This window comes from Ictidomys tridecemlineatus, chromosome 4, assembly GCF_052094955.1.
Source record: "Ictidomys tridecemlineatus isolate mIctTri1 chromosome 4, mIctTri1.hap1, whole genome shotgun sequence".
In the NCBI taxonomy this organism is placed as follows: Eukaryota; Metazoa; Chordata; class Mammalia; order Rodentia; family Sciuridae; genus Ictidomys; species Ictidomys tridecemlineatus.
The window spans coordinates 52,062,688-52,083,737 of record NC_135480.1 but is presented as its reverse complement, the minus strand read 5'-3'; the positions used below and the strand labels follow the sequence as shown (position 1 = coordinate 52,083,737).

The 21,050-nt window shown below is 34.9% G+C and overlaps 1 protein-coding gene across 7 annotated transcripts in view; it reads right to left on the bottom strand.

Moving 5' to 3' along the window:
- Positions 1-21,050, bottom strand: part of Sbf2 (SET binding factor 2) — a 401,965-nt gene that overhangs the window by 63,578 nt on the left and 317,337 nt on the right. For all 7 annotated transcript variants that reach the window (XM_078046492.1, XM_078046499.1, XM_078046494.1 and 4 more), the window contains 8 exons: positions 19,567-19,737; positions 17,443-17,705; positions 14,618-14,790; positions 13,656-13,729; positions 11,759-11,954; positions 8,130-8,257; positions 6,335-6,510; positions 2,422-2,567 (listed from right to left, as the gene is read on the bottom strand). In XM_078046492.1, the coding sequence (XP_077902618.1) occupies positions 2,422-2,567; positions 6,335-6,510; positions 8,130-8,257; positions 11,759-11,954; positions 13,656-13,729; positions 14,618-14,790; positions 17,443-17,705; positions 19,567-19,737 (1,327 nt within the window). The remainder of the gene's footprint in view (positions 1-2,421; positions 2,568-6,334; positions 6,511-8,129; positions 8,258-11,758; positions 11,955-13,655; positions 13,730-14,617; positions 14,791-17,442; positions 17,706-19,566; positions 19,738-21,050) is intronic.

The window sequence follows — 21,050 nt, the reverse complement described above, 5'->3', positions numbered from 1 at the left end:
CACCCATAAATCAAAGGCATTTCTGTATATCAGTGACAAATCCTCTGAAAAGTAAATGAGGAAAACTACCCCATTCACAATAACCTCAAAAAAAAAAAAAAGATATTTGGGAATCAACTTAATGAAAGAGGTGAAAGATTTTTACAATGAAAACTATAGAACCCTAAAAGAGAAATCAAAGAAGACCTTAGAAGATGGAAAGATCTACCTTGCTCTTGGATAGGCAGAATAAATATTATCAAAATGACCACACTACCAAAAGTACTATACAGATTTAATGCAATTCCGATCAAAATCCCAGTGGCATTCTTCATAGAAATAGAAAAAGCAATCATGAAATTCATCTGGAAAAATAAGAGACCCAGAATAGCTAAAGCAATCCTTAGTAGGAAGAGTGAAACAGGTGGTATTGCTATACCAGATCTTAAACTATACTACAGAGCAACAGTAACAAAAACAGCATGGTATTGGCACCAAAACAGGCTAGTAGACCAATGGTATAGAACAGAGGACACAGAAACTAACCCACAAAATTACAATTATCTTATATTAGACAAAGGTGCCAAAAACACACACTGGAGAAAAGTTAGCATCTTCAATAAAGGGTACTGGGAAAACTGGAAATCCATATGCAACAAAATGAAATTAAACCCCTATCTTTCGCCATACACAAAACTTAACTCAAAATGGATCAAGGACCTAGGAATTAAACCAGAGAATCTGCATCTAATAGAAGAAAAAGTAGGCCCTAATCTTCATCATGTGGGATTAGGCCCCAACTTCCTTAATAAGACTCCTATAGTACAAGAATTAAAACCAAGAATCAACAAATGTGATGGAATCTAACTAAAAAGTGTCTTCTCAGCAAAAGAAACAATCTGTGAGGTGAACAGAGAGTCTACATCCTGGGAGCAAATCTTTATCCCTCACACATCAGATAGAGCACTCATCTTTAGGGTATATAAAGAACTCAAAAAGCTAAGCACCAAAAAATAAATGACCCAATCAACAAATGGGCCAAGGACCTGAACAGACACTTCTCAGAAGAGGATATACAATCAATCAACAAATGTATAAAAAAATGCTCATCATCTCTAGCAATCAGAGAAATGCAAATCAAAACCACTCTAAGATATCATCTCACTCCAGTCAGAATGGCAGCTTTTATGAAGACAAACAACAATAAGTGTTGGCGAGGCTGTTGGGAAAAAGGCACACTCATACATTGCTGGTGGGACTGCAAATTGGTGCAGCCAATTTGGAAAGCAGTATGGAGATTCCTTGAAAAACTGGGTATAGAACCACCATTTGATCTGGCTATTCTTCTCCTCAGATGATACCCAAAGGACTTAAAAACAGCATACTACAGGGACATAGCCACATCAATATTTATAGCTGCACAATTCACAATAGCTAAATTGTGGTGCCAACCTAGATGTCCTTCAGTGGATGAATGGATCAAAAAAAAAAAAAGTGGCATATACACACAATGGAATTTTACTCAGCATTAAAAAAGAACAAAATCATGGCATTTGCAGATAAATGGATGGTGTTGGAGAATATAATGCTAAAAAAACAAATGCTGAATGTTTTTTTCTGATATAAGGAGGTTGACTCATAGTGAGGTAGGGTGGGAAAGCATGGGAGGAATAGATAAATTCTAGATAGGGCAGAGGGGTGGAAGGGAAAGGGAGTGGGCAGGGGATTAGCAAGGATGGTGGAATGTGATGGAGATCATTATACAAAGTACACGTATGAAGACTTGAATTGGGTGTCAACATACTTTATATACAAACAGAGATACAAAAATTGTGGTATAAATGTTTTTTTAAGAATTGTAATGAAAAAAAGTACATATATAATGCCATAAATTGGCGTGAACATACTTTATATACAGAGATACGAAAAATTGTGGTCTATATGTGTAATAAGAATTGTAATGCATTCCACTGTTGTTGTATATTTAAAAAAAATAATAAAATCAATAAAGAAAAGAGATGGTATAAGGGGAAAAAAAGAACTGTAATACAAAACAACAACAACAACAAAAAACAAAGTACATGTATAAAGACAAAAAAAAGAATAATGTTAGATTAGGTAGAGGGAAGTGAAAGAAGGGGAAGGCAGGGGATGTGAGGATAAAAAAGACAGTAGAATGAAACAGACATTATTACTTTATGTATATATGTGACTGTATGACCAATATGATTATACAACATGTATACCCAGAAAAATGAGAAATTATATCCCATGTATGTATGATATATCAAAGTATATAAGTGCATTCAACTGTCATGTATAACTAGTTAAAACAAATAAAAAATTAATTAAAAATTAAAAAGGTTAAGTGCAACTACATTGTCGTTTCTTATTCAAATAAGAATAAAAAAACTATATCATGAAAAATGGTTCTTAACATACCAGATACATCATCTTCTTCATTCCATCCAGGACGATTTACTCTCTCTTCTACAATTGTTCCTGTCCTCCTCTTCAATAAATACTGCCGCCCAATTGTCATTTTCCCTGCCCTTTTGGCACCTTTCACAATTGTTTTTGAGAAAGTGCTACAAGTAATAAAATCAAGGAGAATGTCAATTTAATATAAAGGTATACTTATAGTTTTGACACCTACATAGCTCAAATTTTTTCTTTTCTGTTCCCACAGCCATACGTACAGTCTACTGTATTATACATACTTTTGTTAAGCTTCTCCTTCTTTAGATGTGGCAGTAGACAAACTTCATATAAGACTCCACTGTCATCAGGAGGACACTTAGGCAAAAAACTGCTTATCACCTAAATCTAAACTCCCTGGGGTAGCCATTTTGGTTAAGTATAGCCTGAACCCATTCTGATTCTCCATACCACCAAAGTCCCACAAAATTATGCTTGCAGAAGTCTCCCTACTTGGAAAGCCAACCTGACCCCTTCTCTGCCAATTAAGACATTTTTTGAGGTCATATGACAATTACAGTTGGCAGCACTTTGGGCTTCTTTTCCTTTTTTTTTTTTTTTAAAGATTGGTTATTTTTAATTATAAATGACAGAAGAATCTATTTGGATGTAATTATATAAGCATGAAATATATCTTCTTCTAATTAGGACCCCATTCTTATGGATGTACATGATAGTGAGATTCACTGTGGTATATTCATATATGTAATAGAAAAATTATGTTAGATTCATTCCACTATCTTTCTTTTTCCTATCCCCCTCCTTCCCTACATTCCCCTACTGAACTTTGCCTTGCTCCCCACCCATTGTGGGTTAGCTTCCAAATACCAGCGAAAATATTCAACCTTTGGTTTTTTGGGATTTACTTACTTCACTCAGCATGATTGTCTCCATGACTTATCTCCTAAATGCTTTAAGTGTGTACATGTGATATCCTACCTCAAATTAGCTGTAGGCTTTATAAGATATAAGAATGCTCCCCTTTTGAGAGGAGAAAAGAAAGAAACAGACACTTGAATATTCTTTTCAGAATCAGCTTTAATTAGAGGGAAACTAAGATGTAAGTTATTTGGACCTAAAAATATTTTATTTAATCAAATAGCTTTCCCTTTCTTGCTGATAGAAAATCCAGAGTATTTATACTCTAGTGAATTAACTAAAGAAGCAATTTCCTCATTAATCAGATAGAGAAGAAAATTTTAAGTAAGACTGTTCTTGATTATGTTCTTCTCTGATAAAGAATTCTTTTTTTGAATTTTCTTGTCGTTCTGTGAAAATGATAAGGATTCTTTTATTGTCAAATAGATTTACCATACCATTTTAGTTACCTGCAGTGCAAACCTGGAGATTATGAAACATGAAACATGCTTAGGATAACTGCTGGGAATCATAAAATACCAGTATTGCAATTTTTTTCAGGTATAACCTAAACTCAATAGTATTTCTGAATTTTTTTTTCCAGCTAGAGCTTTTGTTTCATACACACAGGCAATTTTTTTTGGGGGGGTGTACCAGGGATTGAACTCAGGGGCACTCAACCACTGAGCTACATCTCCAGCCCTTTTTTGTATTTTATTTAGAATTGCTTAGGGCCTTGCTAAGTTGCTGAAGCTGGCTTTGAATTTGAGATCTTCCTGCCTCAGCCTCCTGAGTTGCTGGGATTACAGGCATGTGCCACCATGCTTGGCTCAATTCTTAAAATTTTAAATTGTTATATATCTTTTGAGCTGGTACAACAGGCTTGATACAGTTACATATTTCTGAAACTCATACACACACACACACACACACACACACACATGCACATATTTCTGAGTTTGTATAGTATTTCTTTTTTTAAAATATTTTTTAGTTGTTGATGGATCTATATTTTATTTATTTATATGTGGTGCTGAGAATTGAACCCAGTGCCTCACATGTGCTAGGCAAGCACTCTTCCACTGAGTTACAACTCCAGCCCCTGTATAGCATTTCTAAAATACTATGCCAAGCATTGCTTCTTCCACTGAGGGCTAGGATAACAAAGATCACAGGCAGGATTGTTTTGTGTGACCCTGCAGTGCTGAGATAAAATGCTTTACTTACTGTTATAAATCCTTAGGAAACTGTTCATGCTATCTATGGTCCCCTTCACTTACCAGGTAATATGTAATACTGGTGGCTAGTTATAGCATTTGGGAAAATGACATACTGCTGGGAACCTCAAATCTTCCATATCTCCAATCTACTTAACTTTCAGGCAAAAAGCCTGCAAAGCTCATTCTAATATGTAATTTGTGCCAGCAGATGCCCATATTCTAGGTTATTAATGGTGAGTGAAGTAAAAAATCAGGTTCTGTATTTTATCACTAACGGTAGGGAATTTTAAATCAATTGTTATTTTCTAAGAGTTAAAACTGATGAAAATTTCAATATTGATTTCTAAAAATTTTTGTCAGAAAATAAGGATTCATATGACAATTAAATGCAATGCTTGATCCTAGATTGGATTCTGAATCAGAAAACAAAAACAAACAAACAAACAAAATAGCAATAAAGAAGAGTCATTACACTCTTGGATACAGACTGTGTGTTAGGTAAAAGTTTTATATTAATTACATTTCTTTCCTTTTTTGTTTTTTGGACAGTGCAGGGGATTGAACCTAGAGGCACTCTACCATTGAGCTACATCCCCAGCTCTTTTCATTTTTTATTTTAAGAAGGGTCTCTAAGTTGCTGAGTCTGGCCCCAAATTTATGATCCTTCTACTGCAACCTCCTGAGTTGCTGTGATTAAAGGTATGCGTCACTGCACCTGGACAAATTTTTTGGTTGAGATAATGATTTTTTTCTCTTAGAAAATGTATATTGATGTTCAAGGATAAAGGGCATTTTGTATGTTAACATAGAGGTTAAAAAATTTATATATAATGTGTTATAAATACATACCTATTGAGTGTGTATATAATATATAATATGTATGAATCATAGGTATGTAGCTGTTTTATCAGCTGTAAGAAAGATACAGCAATTTAAAAATTTTAAGAATTGCCTTTAGTATGAAAAAATAAAAAGGTTGTCACCCTAGCTGGGAAAAATTTTTCAAAAAATATCCTTAAGCTGGGCACTATGGTATATGCCTATAATCTCAGTGACTCAGGAGGTTGAGGCAAGAGGATTACAAGATTGAGGCCAGTTTTAGAAATTTAGCAAACCCCTGTTTCAAAATAAAAAGGGACTGGGTATATAGCTCAGTGGTAAATAACCCCTGGATTCAATCCCCAGTATCAAAACAAAACACAAAAACCCCCAAACTACCACTACCACCACCCATTAAGTTACACCTGAAGTGATTTTATGAATGTACAACACACACACACACACACACACACACACACACACACATACAGAATGAATATAATGAAAATATAAACCACTGGTTAATCTGGGTAAAGTATTCTTTGAACTACTGTTGTCAATTTTCTGTAAGTTTGAAATTATTCAAAATAAAGTTACAAAAAAAAAGAAGAAAAAAGAAAAATAAAAACTCCTGTTTCTAGATCAAAAAACAAAACTGTCCACTCAGTCTGGATATTAATAAAAGATGTAAGGGCTGCTGTTCAAAGGCAGTTAAAGATTAATATGAAAAAAAGAGAAAACAGAATTTCATGTCATAAAAATGCATCATGAGCAATGGATGTCAAAGCCTCTTATAGTTTTTAAGATTTTCAAACCTGTTACCCATATCAGGTATGCTGTTGTTCCATAGTTTCTTGAGCTTGGCCCAATGGTCTTGACAGAAATTAAAAAGAGCAATCATTTTACTCCTGGACATAAAATACTTCCTCTGACAATCAATTACGGAGGGTTGAAATTAAGAGGCCAATCTTTCTTCTTACCGAAAGGAAGTGTTCTTTTCCTTCTGTTTGGGTAAAATTATTTGTGGGGTAGTTTGTCCAGCAGCGAAAGCAAAGGTGCTAAAGATGGACTGAGGATAACGGAACTTCATTAGTTGTTTCTTAAAGATCTCTACTACTTCCGGACTGACTTCTTCATCAAATGCTACTTTAATCAACTAGAGACAAAAGAGATTAAACATATCAGAAGCACTATTTCCAGACAACTATCCCCCCAAATTACTAAAACAAAACAAACAAAACATACAGAAAAAAAATAACAAAACTAAATGGCAAGACTTTGGAGATTGTAGGAACTCTTGATAATGTACAATACAGGCTTTTAATTTTGAAAGTGAAAAAAGGCCCAGAAAAGTTACCTTGTCATGTATGGTTAACTGGCAAGGAAAATTAGAGTTTTGAAGTTGGGTTTCTTTAAGACTATCTTTTCTACCATGGGATGAGGAATAAACTTGTAATGTCTGAAGTAGCAAGCATGTCCTTTTTATTTTTTAACTGCTGGTTCTAGATAGGGAATTTGACCTAATAATGTCCCTTTGTACCTAGGGATACATCAAATCTAGGGGAAAAAAATCAGTTTGACTATAATCTTAACCAGAATAGACAGGCATTATTTGAGTATAGTGTTCTTTGGCAGCTGGGATAGTCAGTACTCTTGACGATGTAAGAAGGTCTGGAGTCTCAATATCAACAGCTTCACAGTTCATGAGATGAGCATAGAGGGTATGGGGGAGGGTTCCTTGTCTAGAAGAAATGAGGTAAGAATTGGAATCATTGGAAATCTGCGTAGTCAGAGACAAGGCAGGAAGAACAGGAAAAACAAAAGATATATAGATTGTGAACTTTGAAAAAAAAAGAAAAACTAAGAAAAGATTGCTTCTTCTAGGAATTGGTTTGTATCAGTAGTTCTATGTTTTGGTATGTTCAGAGTCCCCTGGAAAAAACCCTTGCTTTATCAGGGATTACACAGTTAGTACCAACAGTACATTAGCCCAAGTTATACTTCTCAAGAGTTTTACCTCTTCCATAGAAGAGCCAGTCATAGGGCATTTCTTTCTGAAACAGATGCTAGAGGAATTGATTTTTATCTAAAGAATTAAGATATAACTTGTCAGAGAAAAAGAGCCCTCATGTGTCTGAGTTTCAAAGAACACTAAAATTTGATAATCTGTTGATAATCTAGGCTGGCCAGGGACTCATGAATTGAAGGATGAAACTATTCATGAGTTTAGTCATCTGAAGATTACTTTCCCAGACATTCTGACTCCACGACCACAGAAAGTAGCTACAATATCACTAGGCTGATATATATATATTTGTACCAGGGATTGAGCCCAGGGGCATTTAAACCACTGACCACATCCATAGCCCTTTTTAAAATTTTGAGACAGGGTCTGCTAAGTTGCTTAGGGCCTTGCTTAGTTGCTGAAGCTGGCTTTGAACTTGCTATTCTCCTGCTTCAGCCTCCTGAGCTGCTGGGATTTCAAGCATGTGCCAACATGCCCACTCAGAAAAAATTTTTAAATACTAGAAAAATGGTTTCTTTTCTTAATATAGGTTGAGCATAACTAAACCATAAATAAGAAATTGAACCACTCCAAAATTTGAAACTTCAATGCTCAAAAAGTTTTCAATTTCAGAATGATTTAGATTTTATATTTTTGAATTAGGGATGCTCAATTGGTAAAGGCCATGCCAATATCCTCAAATCTAAAACCTTTCAGAATCTGAAACACATCTTGTTCCAAGCATTTCAGACAAGGAGTATGAACTATACCTGAAAAGATGCTGATGTAATCTGTAGTCCTTCTTGCATGTTCTGCTGTAGCTGGTTCTGCATTGTTATCTTCTTCTCCTTAGTGATAGAGGCAATGGGAAAGCTCCGTACAACTGTTTGTTCACCAACTGTAGGATGATAGGACACAGACTCAGCAATAGCACTTTATAGTTCATGTCTAGAGTCTCTGCAGAGCACAATGTACAGAAATGCAGTAAGAGAAAATGACATGATTTGAGAATATCACTAAATTTTATTGCATGGTAATTCACTCCTGAGACATATACCTTTCCCAGAATGAGGAAAACCTTCATAACCTGTCTGCGCTCATTCTTTCTATCTCCCCCATGTACTATGTGTTACACAAGATAAGTTAGTTTTAAATATCTGTAATTATTGAAAAGACATCCAAGATATTTATTGTAAGGATAAAGTAAAATAGAACAGGTTTTAAAGTTTCAATATGTGGCAAAGGCTGCTATATTATGAATATATGTCTTTGGAAGATAGATTAGACTTAAGCCTAAGAGTTTTAGGAGTTTAAATATTATAGCAAATATAGGAAAATATCAACTATTAGGTTATGAAGATGAGGGCCTAGAAAAGAAGTAGCACTCACAAATTCTCTTTGGACAGCTTCTACTTCCCTAAAGGAGGAAAGTCACATGCAGAATATAATAATGTGTGATTAACTCCTAGGTTTGAGGGAATCGACTATTCAAGGATTGAAATATTTCAGAAAAGGAGATGATTTTTGAATGCTAGATAAACAGAGAATGATTCTTGTAAGAAGTGGAAGTGAAAGTGAGCTTTGAATAGAGAGTAGAATTTGGATTTGTAGAGGGGAAGAAGGAGGGCATTATAAGCAGTGGAACAGGAATAGGTAACGTTTTAAGAACAGTACTGAATAATGAATAAGGTCTCATAGATAGAAAGAAAGAAGGGATAAGATTTAAACTAGGTTTATTTGACTTAAAAACCTGAATGTCCTCCACTGCCCTGGCCCCAACCCCTACCGCTAGGCATTGACCCTAGGTACACTTTACCACTAAGCTGCATCCCCAGACCTTTTTAAATTTTGCGATAGGGTATTTAACTTGCAGTCTTCCTGCCTCAGTTTCCTCAGTGACTGGGATTATAGATGTGTGCCATACTTCTGGGTTTATAAGCATAAACTTATTATCATCATCAGAATTTCTCATTTCCTGGATCTGTCAATCCTTAAAATGAAAAACTTTGATTATCCTTTTATATGAAGCTTATACTCAAAGGTTAAACATAGGATACTCAATCTGTACTCAATATTTAGTTTCTTTTAAAAAATGTTTGTGGGCTGGGGTTGTGGCTCAGTGGTAGAGCGCTTGCCTAGAATTCATGAGGCACTGGGTTCAATTCTCAGCACCATATATAAATTAATGAAATAAAAGTCCATCAATTAACTAGTAAAAATATATAAAAAAATATGTTTTCATTTAAATGTAATTTATGAACAGCAACATGCCAACAGGGCTAAGAAATTTTGCTTTATTTTTCACTTTTTCAAAATAAGCACAACTATTCCTATAGACTTATCTTTTTTGAACCTTATGAGCTTTTTGCTTATTATGTGGTAAATAATCTTTTATGATCAATATACTAAACCATCTTGATTCTATCCAGCTTAGGAATAATGCAACTGTAAAGATTTAAAGAAGGGTACATTTCAGAGGTAAAATAAGGAATGACTCTCTCTTATAGTATTGTTGGATAAATCAGTAATACAATTGAACTGTGTATTTCCAAAATTCATTTTCTGACACTCTGAGTACTTCAGAATGTGACTGTATATAAAGGCAGAGCCTTTAAAGGGGTGATTAAGATTTTAATGACTCAACGTTTTTTATGTCTGAATTTCATTGCAACAAAATACACAGTACATATGTAGTACATGCTCATCAAATGCTACTGAATGAATAATTTCAGATAAAGAAGAAATTTTAGTGGCCATTTAACACAAAAGGGTTCTCAGTCCTCAATATTTATCACAATCACTTGTGAGGACTAAGAAATACATAGATATTCCAGGTGGTGGCACATGCCTATAATCCTATCTACTCAGGACAATTCGAAGTTTTAGGCTGGCCTTAGCAACTTAGCAAGACTCTGACTCAAAACCAAAGAAATAAAAAGGTATGGGAATATAGCTGAGTGGTAAAGGACCATGGTTCAATCTCTAGAACTACAAAACAAACAAACAAACAAACAAAAACCCCAAAACAATAACAACAAGAACAACAAAAACTAACAGAAGAAATACCAATCTCTCCATTTCTACTCTTTAATTGTTGGAGGGTTGGGCCTACAAATATATATATATACACACACACACATACACACACACACACATATATGTATGTGTATATATATATATTTTTTTTTTTGGGGGGGGATGCTAGGGATTTAACTCAGGGATTCACACATGTTGAGCAAGTACTACATCCCCAGTCTTAGAAATTGGTAATTTTTTTTTTCAAATAAACAGCTAAGGTTGAGAACCACCAAATTATTATCAATAAAAGTCAATTCACTAATTTTTAAAATATATATATTTTAGTTGTCAATGGACATTTATCTACCTACCTACCTACCTACCTATCTATCTATCTATCTATCTATCTATCTATCTATCTATCTATCTATCTATTTATATGCAATGCTGAGGATTGAACCCAGGGCCTCACACGTGCCAGGCAAGTGCTCTACCACTGAGCCACCACCCCAGCCCCCAATTCTCTAATTTTATAAAAGAGAAAAATGAAGTCAAGAGAGGTTAGGTTACTGACTTAAGCTATCAAGATTAGTCAAAAGCAATCCAGACCTGAGCTTTCTCACTTTGAGTTTAAAAGTTTTGCCCTAAACCTTAGGCATTTTTCCAATTAATAAGAAATTTTATGTAGAGACTACAGTGATTTTAAAGAAGATAATGTAGATTAATTATGGAGAGATCTTCCTATTCCTTTCTAATAGAAAAGGCTATATAGAGTAGTAGAAAATAGAAATAGACATTATGAGAGTTTCGTGAGTAGAAGAGAAGTTTTCTGCTAAGAGGGAAGCAAGAGTAACTGAAATGGGATAAGACTAAAGTGGATTAGAGAGTACCAGACCATCCTATGTTGTTTAGCTCATCTTTCCACAAAAACGATCACAGCTTTATAGTTGACCATAGGAGTCAAAAAGCTGGGGCCAATCAGCAGTGTACACATTAAGAATCTAGATACTGTAAATATTTCTAGGTCATAATACTCACCACATACAATTATAATTGCCTCAGCAAATGAACTCTTGATTTACTGGTTAGAAGATACCCTTTATTTTTCAAATAAAAATTTATTACCTAAATTATCATTAACTATGACAGACAAAAGCATCCTCCCAAAATACCTGTATGGCCAAAATCTTATTCTGGATTTGAAATGATCAGCAATCACTGCACAGAATGAAAACCTACTGTGCCACATAGACATCCATGTTCTGATAGCAGGCTGGGGATGTAGCTCAGTGGTAGAGTGTTGTCTAACATGTGCAAAGCCCTGGATTCAATCCCTAACACCACACAAATGAACAAAAACATGATCTGACAATAGTCATACCTAGCTGGTCATGGGGCGTCCCTCTGAAGAGAATTCTGTATGTGGTGAGGAACAAGGCTCCTTCTGCTGGCAGGAGCTGAGGGCCTCCAAGAAGACCTCCAGTAGCTTCTTCTCTGCCATCAGGATCCAGCAGAACTCTAAGACCTTCACAAACAATTTCTTCTCCTGGCAGTAGAGCAGGTCTAAGAATCTTGGGCTAAAAACAGTGAAAGTATTTTAAACACAAATCTTAGGGTTTTCTAACACTTAGACCAAGGTTATATTTTTATGTATAGACCTAAAAACTTTGAACCAGATTTCCTAGGTAGCCAAATGAGAAAACAGATTTGGGAAGAGGCAGAAGTTAAGTTTCTGTATCCAATTGTCAAGTCTTTCCAGCATTGCTTGTTCACAGTAAAATCACTGGGAAATAAGTCACATGTTTGACAGATCCATTCAATGGATCATTTTTCTACTTGACAGAAATGACAGAGATCTCTATGTATTAAAATAAAGATGACCAGAATACATACATTATTTTTGTTTTTTGTAGTGCTGGGGAATAAACTTAGAGTCTTGCATGTTCTAGGCAAGCACTCAACCAACTTATTTACATTCCTAGTCCCTGTAACACTAAGAAAAGCAAGCTACAAATCAGTGGCATATTATAATCCCATTTTTGAAAAGAAAAAAATAAGAATATGAACCAACTTGTTAAAGGTGGTAGTTAATGGTTAATGGTGGAGGTAGGAATAGGATAGGGAGGACTGGGGGACTTTCACTTTGAACAATGTATGCTTTTTTCACATTTAAATTTTATACGAAGAACATTATTACTTAACAAATACTTAAAAAATGGATGTTTTAGGGGCTGGGGTTGTGGCTTAGTGGTAGAGCACTTGCCTTGCACATTTGAGGAACTGGATTCTGTCCTCAGCACCACATAAAATAAAGTTATTGTGTTCATCTACAACTTAAAAAATAATACATACACACACACACACGGATGTTTTAAAAAAGACCTATTCTTGGCCAAATAATAAACATTTATACGGCTTGAGAAATTTGGATTCAGTACCCTTTTTATGAGTAATTACATGTTCCATTCCTCTGAAGAGATCAGAACACAGAAAAAAAAAATCTCTCCTAAATGTCTAATACATTTATATTTTACTAAGTGATAAAAACTATATAAAACAAACACTATGCTTTTTTGCTGGCTCTAGGAGGCTTAAAGCTAAATATAAATGTAAATGTAACTATTAATGAGTATTGTGTCTGAATTTTCTGATACAATTATTTTTCCTATGTGTCTTCTGCTCTCTCTTTGAATTTATTTTTAATAGTTCTGTTTCATAGGCAAGAGGGTCCTGAACCCTAGTCCTCAGACTAGTATCAAGCTAATTGCAAAATAATCATCTGGGAAGCTTGTTAAAATACAGATTTCCAGGCCATGTCCCAGGGTACTCTGATTCCTGGAGGCTGAGTTGAGTTCAGGACTCTGAATTTTTAATAGACTTCCAAGCTGCTTGTGATGTACAGCCAGACTTGGGAACTGACTGCTTTTATGATAATTGCTTAAATTCTTTTTTTTTTTTGGAGGGAGGCGGGTAGGGGAGAAGTAGGCAGGGCATAAAATCTTGGGTTGGGTTTGGAAGTTAGGATTATTCATAATTCTGTGCCTTTACAAAGATTCAAAAGAGGTTACTAGTGTTCTTTTGTTGAATCCAAGAAAGGATACTATTCCGACTTTATCCTTTTTATAAGGTTCTACATGACAAACTCCTCTGAGAGTTAATGTATCATCAGAATTGCATTTGTAAGAGGTTTGGAGAAGGTAATTTATGGAACACAACTATTGCTGCAGATTTTGAGAAGAGATGCTACACTCTGAAGGCATGTAGTCTGGAATAATTACCTTCTGTATAGGTGGAAGTCTTCTACTTTCCCGATGCACTGCTTCTAGGGTCTCAATATGCATAGCTACAATTCCTAGGATGAGTCAGAATATTCAAAATGAAAGAGCGCACAAGTGGAATAAAGACCAATCAAAGCTATTTTCGAATTTAAAACTAATCAAAGTTTGGTGGTTCCTCAAAAGTTAAACAGAACTACCATGTGACCCCACAATTCTATTCTAAAGTGGATACTCCAAAGAATTGAAAACAAGTATCTATACTTGTATGTGAATATTCATGGGTAAACAAATTTGGCAAATTCATAAACGGAATATCATGTAGCCATTAAAAGGGGATGGAAGTTCTGATATATGCAAAAATCTTGAAAATGTTAAATGAACAAAATTCATTAAATAAATGAAATAAGCCAGACACAAAGGTTGAAATATTGTATGATTCCACTTATAGAAGATATCTAGAATTGACAAATTCATGGAGATAGAAAGTAAATTAGATATTACAGAGGACTGGGGAGTGGGGAAACAGAAAGTTGTTGTTTATTGTCGTGTCTACTTGGGGTAATGAAAAAGGTTTGGAAATCGTGGTGATAGTTTCACAACATTGTGAACACAATTAATGCCACTGGATTATATAGTTAAAAATGGTTAAGAGGCTGGGGCTGTGGCTCAGCGGTAGAGCATTTGCCTAGCATGTGTGAGGCACTGGATTCAATCCTCAGTACCACATAAAAATAAATAAACAAAATAAAGGCATTGTGTTCATCTACAACTAAAAAAAAATTAAAAAAATGGTTAAGAGTGCAAATTTTATGTTTCATATATATGTTATCACAATTTAAAGATATTAAAAAACCAGAAGATAAATAACATGGCCAAATTACTTGTAGACAGGTATTACAGGTAATATCCTGAATTCAATTATCTCCAATATTCTTAATTTTTAATATTTGCAAAGTGATTACCTGGTATCATGCAATGAAGGCTCTTGATGTGATCCTGAGTAACTCCACTTTCTGTACAAACCTTGTCAATAAATCGAGTAATGAACCGTACAACAGAGTTGGCAATATCATTGTTCTCTGAATCTTCAAACCCGCTCTCTGTATCATAGCTCTCAGCTACACTTCCTGCAATACTAGGAAAATCAAAGGCAGATGTCATGGTCAGTACTCAAATGCAACAAATGACAACTATATAAGTTAATTTACAGAGCAACTGAAACTTGCCAGAAGTAGGAAGGGGTTCATTCAACTCCATGACTTCTATATAAAAGACAGTAGTAAAACATGATGTTCTACTTGCCTACCTTTGGAAACTACTGTCTAGCATTATCCTTTGGACCCAGATTTGTTTCTGTAGGGAATACCTTCTGTGACTCTCTAAAAAAGGAACTCAGGAACCACAAAAAAAATTAACAGAGAACTGTCTGAGTTACTATCTACTGCCTGAATCTTCCAAAATAACTTGTTCTCTTAAGTTAATTACTACACAGAACCAGACAAAGTAATGTGGCTATCTCTGGCAACTGGGGAACATGTACCCTAGAAGGATGAGTAAAAGAACTTCTTTTAGCAACTTGCATATTTTTTCATAAGGAAGAACCAAACTATCCTATGACCCTTTCTTTTGCTGGCATTTCTCTGAGTGAGTCACAACCTGCTGGGCCACTCTGAAACCACTATTCTTCTGTATGTAAAAAAATCATGCAAGAAAGGGGAACAAACTTGAAATGAAGCAGATATGAAAGCTCAATCCATGACCTTGTTAATTAGTTCATCTCCAATTATTCAACAAATTGACTATTAATCACAGAAAAGACTCATTTGTCTGTTCTAACCTACTCACTTCTTTCTTCCAAAACCAACCACATCAGTTGAAAACTATTAAAGTAAAGCTTAGCAGAGAATATGGCCATCACATTATCCCAAGCCATTAAAGAACTTAGATGCCTTAGCTACTCACTATGCAGACTTTGAAAGATCATGATCATCTAATGACATCTTCAAAGAAAAAGGAAAATACAGTTATTGACAGTCATAGTGGAGATCAACTTGAATAGCACTGAGAAATAAAGCTGGTACACACTAAGGAAGATCTTAAAAATCAAGCAGGTGAGTCCAGAATTGGTAAAATAATCTGTGATATTATGAACAGTAAAGGAATGTGGAAGCATCGTTTCAGGAAGATTCTTGTGGTAGTAATTACAGAAAGAGAGGAATGAAACAATGAGATAAATACTGAAAGAGAAGAAGGAAAAAAATGAAACAACTAAGAGACTATTATAATAATTGAAGTAATAAGGCCTAAGCTAGGTTGTTCACATAAAATAACCAAAGGATGAACTAGAACCTTACAGGATGAAATAAGAGGTCTGAGCAGATGACTGTATATATAAATTCTGGATCCACACTATCTAGCCTGGGAGAGCAGAAATTCTGAAGTGAGTGTGAGTGTATGTGTGTGTGTGTGTGTGTGTTTTTAAATATATATATTTTAGTTGTAGGTGGACACAATACCTTTATTTTATTTTTATGTGGTGCTGAGCATTGAACCTAGAGCCTTATGTGTGCTAGGTGAGCACTGAGCCACAACCACAGCCCTCTGAAATGTTTTTGAAGAAAAAAAATTATTTGGATAGGAAGATTCAGAATTCAGGGCCAAAGAGTTAGTTCTGTGAGGGAGCTTTCCAACAGAATGTGAAAGCAATGGCAGGATTGAGAATGAAAAGAGAAGAGGAACTGCCTGAAAGAGCCTGAGAAGAGGAATTTAGGAGAGCTAGAAGAACCACCAGGATGTTGCAACATCTAGCAATGAAGATCAAAAAAGGGTAGAATTTTACCACTGCTTAGTTGATTAGTTCACTTATTCATTCATTTAATCATCTGCTCAACAAAATATTAATGAGTATTTACTATATTGCAAAGAAGCTGATATATAGCATTGAACATAATAGACAAGAGATAGGCAATAAGAAAACACAAGAAAATAAATCAGGTTGTAGAAAATATCATGAAAGAATAATAAAAGCAAGGTGGAGAAGGAATGTTAGAGGTGATTCTTGAGATAGGGAAGTCAGGAGAGTCTCTTGGTAGATGACATTTGATCTAATACCTAAATAAGAGTGTGATTCTTGTAGCTATTTCAGAGAAAGTATGAGGAAATAAAAAGTACAAAGGCCCTAAGGTAGTACTATGCTTGGAGCATTTGGGACTAGTATGAGTAGGTAAACCAAGTATTAGCAGGCTGGTTGACAGAAGAATGATAGGAAAGAAGGTCAAAGCTATAATCAGGGTCCTGTTAGGTCCTGCAGGCCATGATAAAGACTTTGGTTTTATTCTCAGTGGTATGGGAAGTCACTGAAGAGTAGTGAGGAAGGCATGGTGGAGCACACAATTAGGTATATTCCACAGATAAGCTGAGGTAAAGGAGGACTGAGAAGCCAATAATCACTCTGGTAAGCAAGAGCTACTAGTAATTTTTCAGATTGCTTTCTATAAATTGCTTTAGCAGAATTTAACTGAAGGGCTGGATCAGTAGTGGGTAAAACTTTAGGAAAATTAGATCATGGAAGAGAAGAGTATGTGGGAGAAGGTTAAGAATAGTAGAATGAAGTAAAGGTATTTCAGTAGAGAAATACCTTTACTGAGCTGAGCTGAAGATGGGGGAAAATGGTTAATTTTTGAAATAGTAACAATAATATTTGTCCAAAATACTTTATACTTTCTGCTAAGCCAAGACTTAGCCCCCCCAAAACAGAAAGAGGGTCTCTGTTTTTACTTTCCAGTACCTGTTTGTGACAATACTGTTGCTCCCACTCTCCCAGTCGCCAGGCGCTGATGCTCGCAGGAGCTTGTTTTTACTTGTGTCCAGTGGAACTAACAAGTTGACCATGAGGTTTGCAAAGTGAATGGCCTGACTAAAGACAGTGCTCTCCTCATGTTGCACTAGCTCCTGCTGAGTTGATTTGCTCAGAGTTGGCCAAAGGCGTAGCTGCTCGGCTGCTAGGTCCATTGCGGTCTTCTCCTGATATTGGTCATCAGGAAGCTTATCCTAGAAAACAGAGCAACACAAGCCAAAGAAGAACATCCATCACTTCACATGAGCTTTAAAAACCAGAATGATATTTTAAATCTAGGTCTTCTCTTAGGAATATTCTATATGTTTCTATATATTTTATCAGCATTCATTATTTTTGACAAAAATATCAAGAAAATATTTAAAACACAAAACATAACAATTACTACAGAACAAAACCTAGTCTTTAGAATCACAGAAACAGACTTAAGGCAGCAGAAGCAAAACACAGATGGATATTTCTCATTGCTAAAATTTCATTGTATTTATTTATCTCTATGACTTGATTTCTTTTAAGCTACTAGTTACAATAAATTCTTGACTCACAGTTCTTCCAATAATATTTGCTAATAGTATGATTATGTTTCTTTTTCTGCTCTTTGGGAGATGATGATAGATTAACTAAGGTCATAAAAAATATAGCTAGATTTCCTGGTAATTGTGGGAGTCAAACATTATTATACACATGAGTTGGTAGGTGAAAGTACGATTTTTTTGTGTGTGTGATGCGTGCGGGGGATTGAACCCAAGGCCTTGTGCATGCTAGGCACGCACTGCAGCTATATCCTAGTCCTAACAGTAGGATTTTTAAGAGGGTATTCCTAGTTGGCTGAAGAGTTAAGTGATAACAACGGTGATTGACATTTGCATAGCACCTTATAGGTCGTGAAGAACAATGTGGCACACCAGGCAGATGTCAATGCTGTTTGTTCTTATATTAAATAATTGACAAATACTATATTTAAAATAATAAAAGGCACAGAAATATTTGAATACTACTGGTAGGGTCTGTTAAAATACCAAAAAAATGTATAAAGCTAATTTAAAATGAAAAATGATGGAAAGGATCAGCAGTGATGTACTTGCCCAGCAAGTAGAACTAAAAATTACTCTTAAGTGAATCAAAATTGATAATTAGTTAATTTTTAGGCTGCTTTAAGTTCAAATTCATGAGGATGATAACTTCTAATGCTTATTTTTTAGAGCTGGAGATGTATTTCAATGGTACAGTGTTTGACTAGCATGTGCATGAGGTCCTAAATTTGACCCCTAGTACCATAAATAAACAAATAAAACCACTTATTATTTACTATGTGCCAGGTACTCTTCAATGAGTTTTAACAAGTACTAAATACTGAAATCTTAAAATAATCATATTTATTAATTTTATGAATGAGAAAATAAGGCACACAGAGGTAACATGACTTGTATGATACCAGAAAGCTAATAAATTTTAAAATTTCAAATTATTTAAACTACTTTTTCAAATTAAAAACAATTTTTTAATTTGTTCTTGAAAAAATTATATGCTATTGGGACATACAGAAACATACAAAATATTCCTAACAGAAGACCTAAATTTATTGCTGGCATATTTAATTTTACATATATTTTAGAATAAATTAACTATTTTCTTTTTTGCTGCCATCTCACCTCCTCCCTTTCTTTTGTGGTGCTTGGGATCAAGCCCAGGACCTTTGCAAATGCTAGGGAAGCACTCTGTCACTAGACCACAAGCCTAGAATAAATTAAATTTATTTGACATTTCTTCAAGAAAGCAAGTTGGTTGTATAGAGTTAACTTTAGGTTTGTTCTTTCTTTTCACTTTCCTATAATTGTTTCCAAAGAATTCTTATTTATTAAAATATGATTAAGATGATTATAGGGAAGTTATTATGGAAAAATATGCCAAAATCAACAAAAAAGAAGATACCACAGGGTATCTAAAGTAAACCCAAAATACAGTAGTAGGAAATGACTAGTTTTGGAATATCTGTGTAAGTATTCTTAAATATCAGAATTCTAGCCTCATATAAGTACCCTTCTTTTCTCTTACCTTTTGCTTCAGATATAAAGCATGATTGTCTTCCTTTGCTGAGAGATACAGGGAGCGAACTTGTTCTTGCACTGCATTATAAAAAGTTGTCTCCCAAAACTGCTGATTTGTCCAAATGGGGTGGTCCTGCACACAGGTGTAGGCAAACTGGCTGACTCCAGGGGCTAGTTTCTGTAAGAACACACAATATTTATCACCATGTGGTTGCAAGAGTTGTAACAGTTCAGAAGTTCACAGGTGCCACAGTCAACTGGAGAGATTGTCAAAGGATTTCTCCAAAGGTTTAGCAATCAGCATCCTACTCACTTTTAGCTGGCAAACTTGAGCTTGTTATCAAAATTTTTAGGGTCTCAGTTTACCTACTTAATCTATCAAAATGGGCATTTAGTAACAGTTAAAAATCAAAGATATTACATAGAGAATATATGAAACCTAGAAATGTATCATGTGCATGCACAGTAGGCACTATATTTTATTATAATTAGGACATATAATAAAATATATCACAACCTAAACATAGAACTCTAGATACTTTAAAATTTATTTTACTGGGTTTTAGAGGACTTTTTTTTTTTAAACTTCACTAAGTGAGATATGAGTTTAGTTTTACACACAGAATGAGGGCAAATCTTGAATTCGTGGCTCATGGAATTATTCTCTCACTACTGCTCACTCCAGCCCACTACATTCTCAACTAGCTGCTTGCTGTTTGGCTTGCATACTCCCAAGAAGACTTTTCTGAGTTTCAAGGGAATTTTCTAGTAACTAAATCTGAGTATGGGAAAGTAATCATTCCTTCCTGGAGTTTTTGCTGGACTTCAGCATTAGGGTATACTTAAGAGGTAATTAATAGCAGTATGCCACCTATAATCCCAGCTGCTTAGGAGGCAGAAGCTGGAGGATTGCAAGCCTGAAATCACCCTGAACAATTTAGTGAGATGCTTTCTCAAAATAAAAAGGGATGCGGATGTAATTCATATAGACTGGGTTTAATTCCCAGTATCCCCCACAACTCCAAAATAAATAAACAAACAAATAAATAAATAAAGGTAATTTTCAGAGGGAAGGAAAACTAACTGCAAGTACTTGGTAGGTACTTCATATATATTTACATATCTAGTTTAATACTAAAAATTTTGTAAGATGAACATTAATATCCACAATTTAAGGAAGAGAAAACAGTAGGTTGGGGAAGGTTACATGATTGCCTAAGGCCATATAGCAATCATGTAAGTAATGGAACAGGGTTTCAGGCCTAAAGTTTGGTTCCAAAGCCCCTGACCTTTTCATTATACCAAATGGCCTTCCAAAAACAACTGAAAACAAATTAGAAAATAAATTATTTGACAATCTGCACTACTATGTCCCCTCTTCACTTAAGACTGTGTTTCTCAAAAGTTAATATTTTGTCTTGAAACCTCTGATCTGATAATACTTTACGTACTTAAAATTATTTTTTGGTGATACTGAGGATTGAGTGCAGG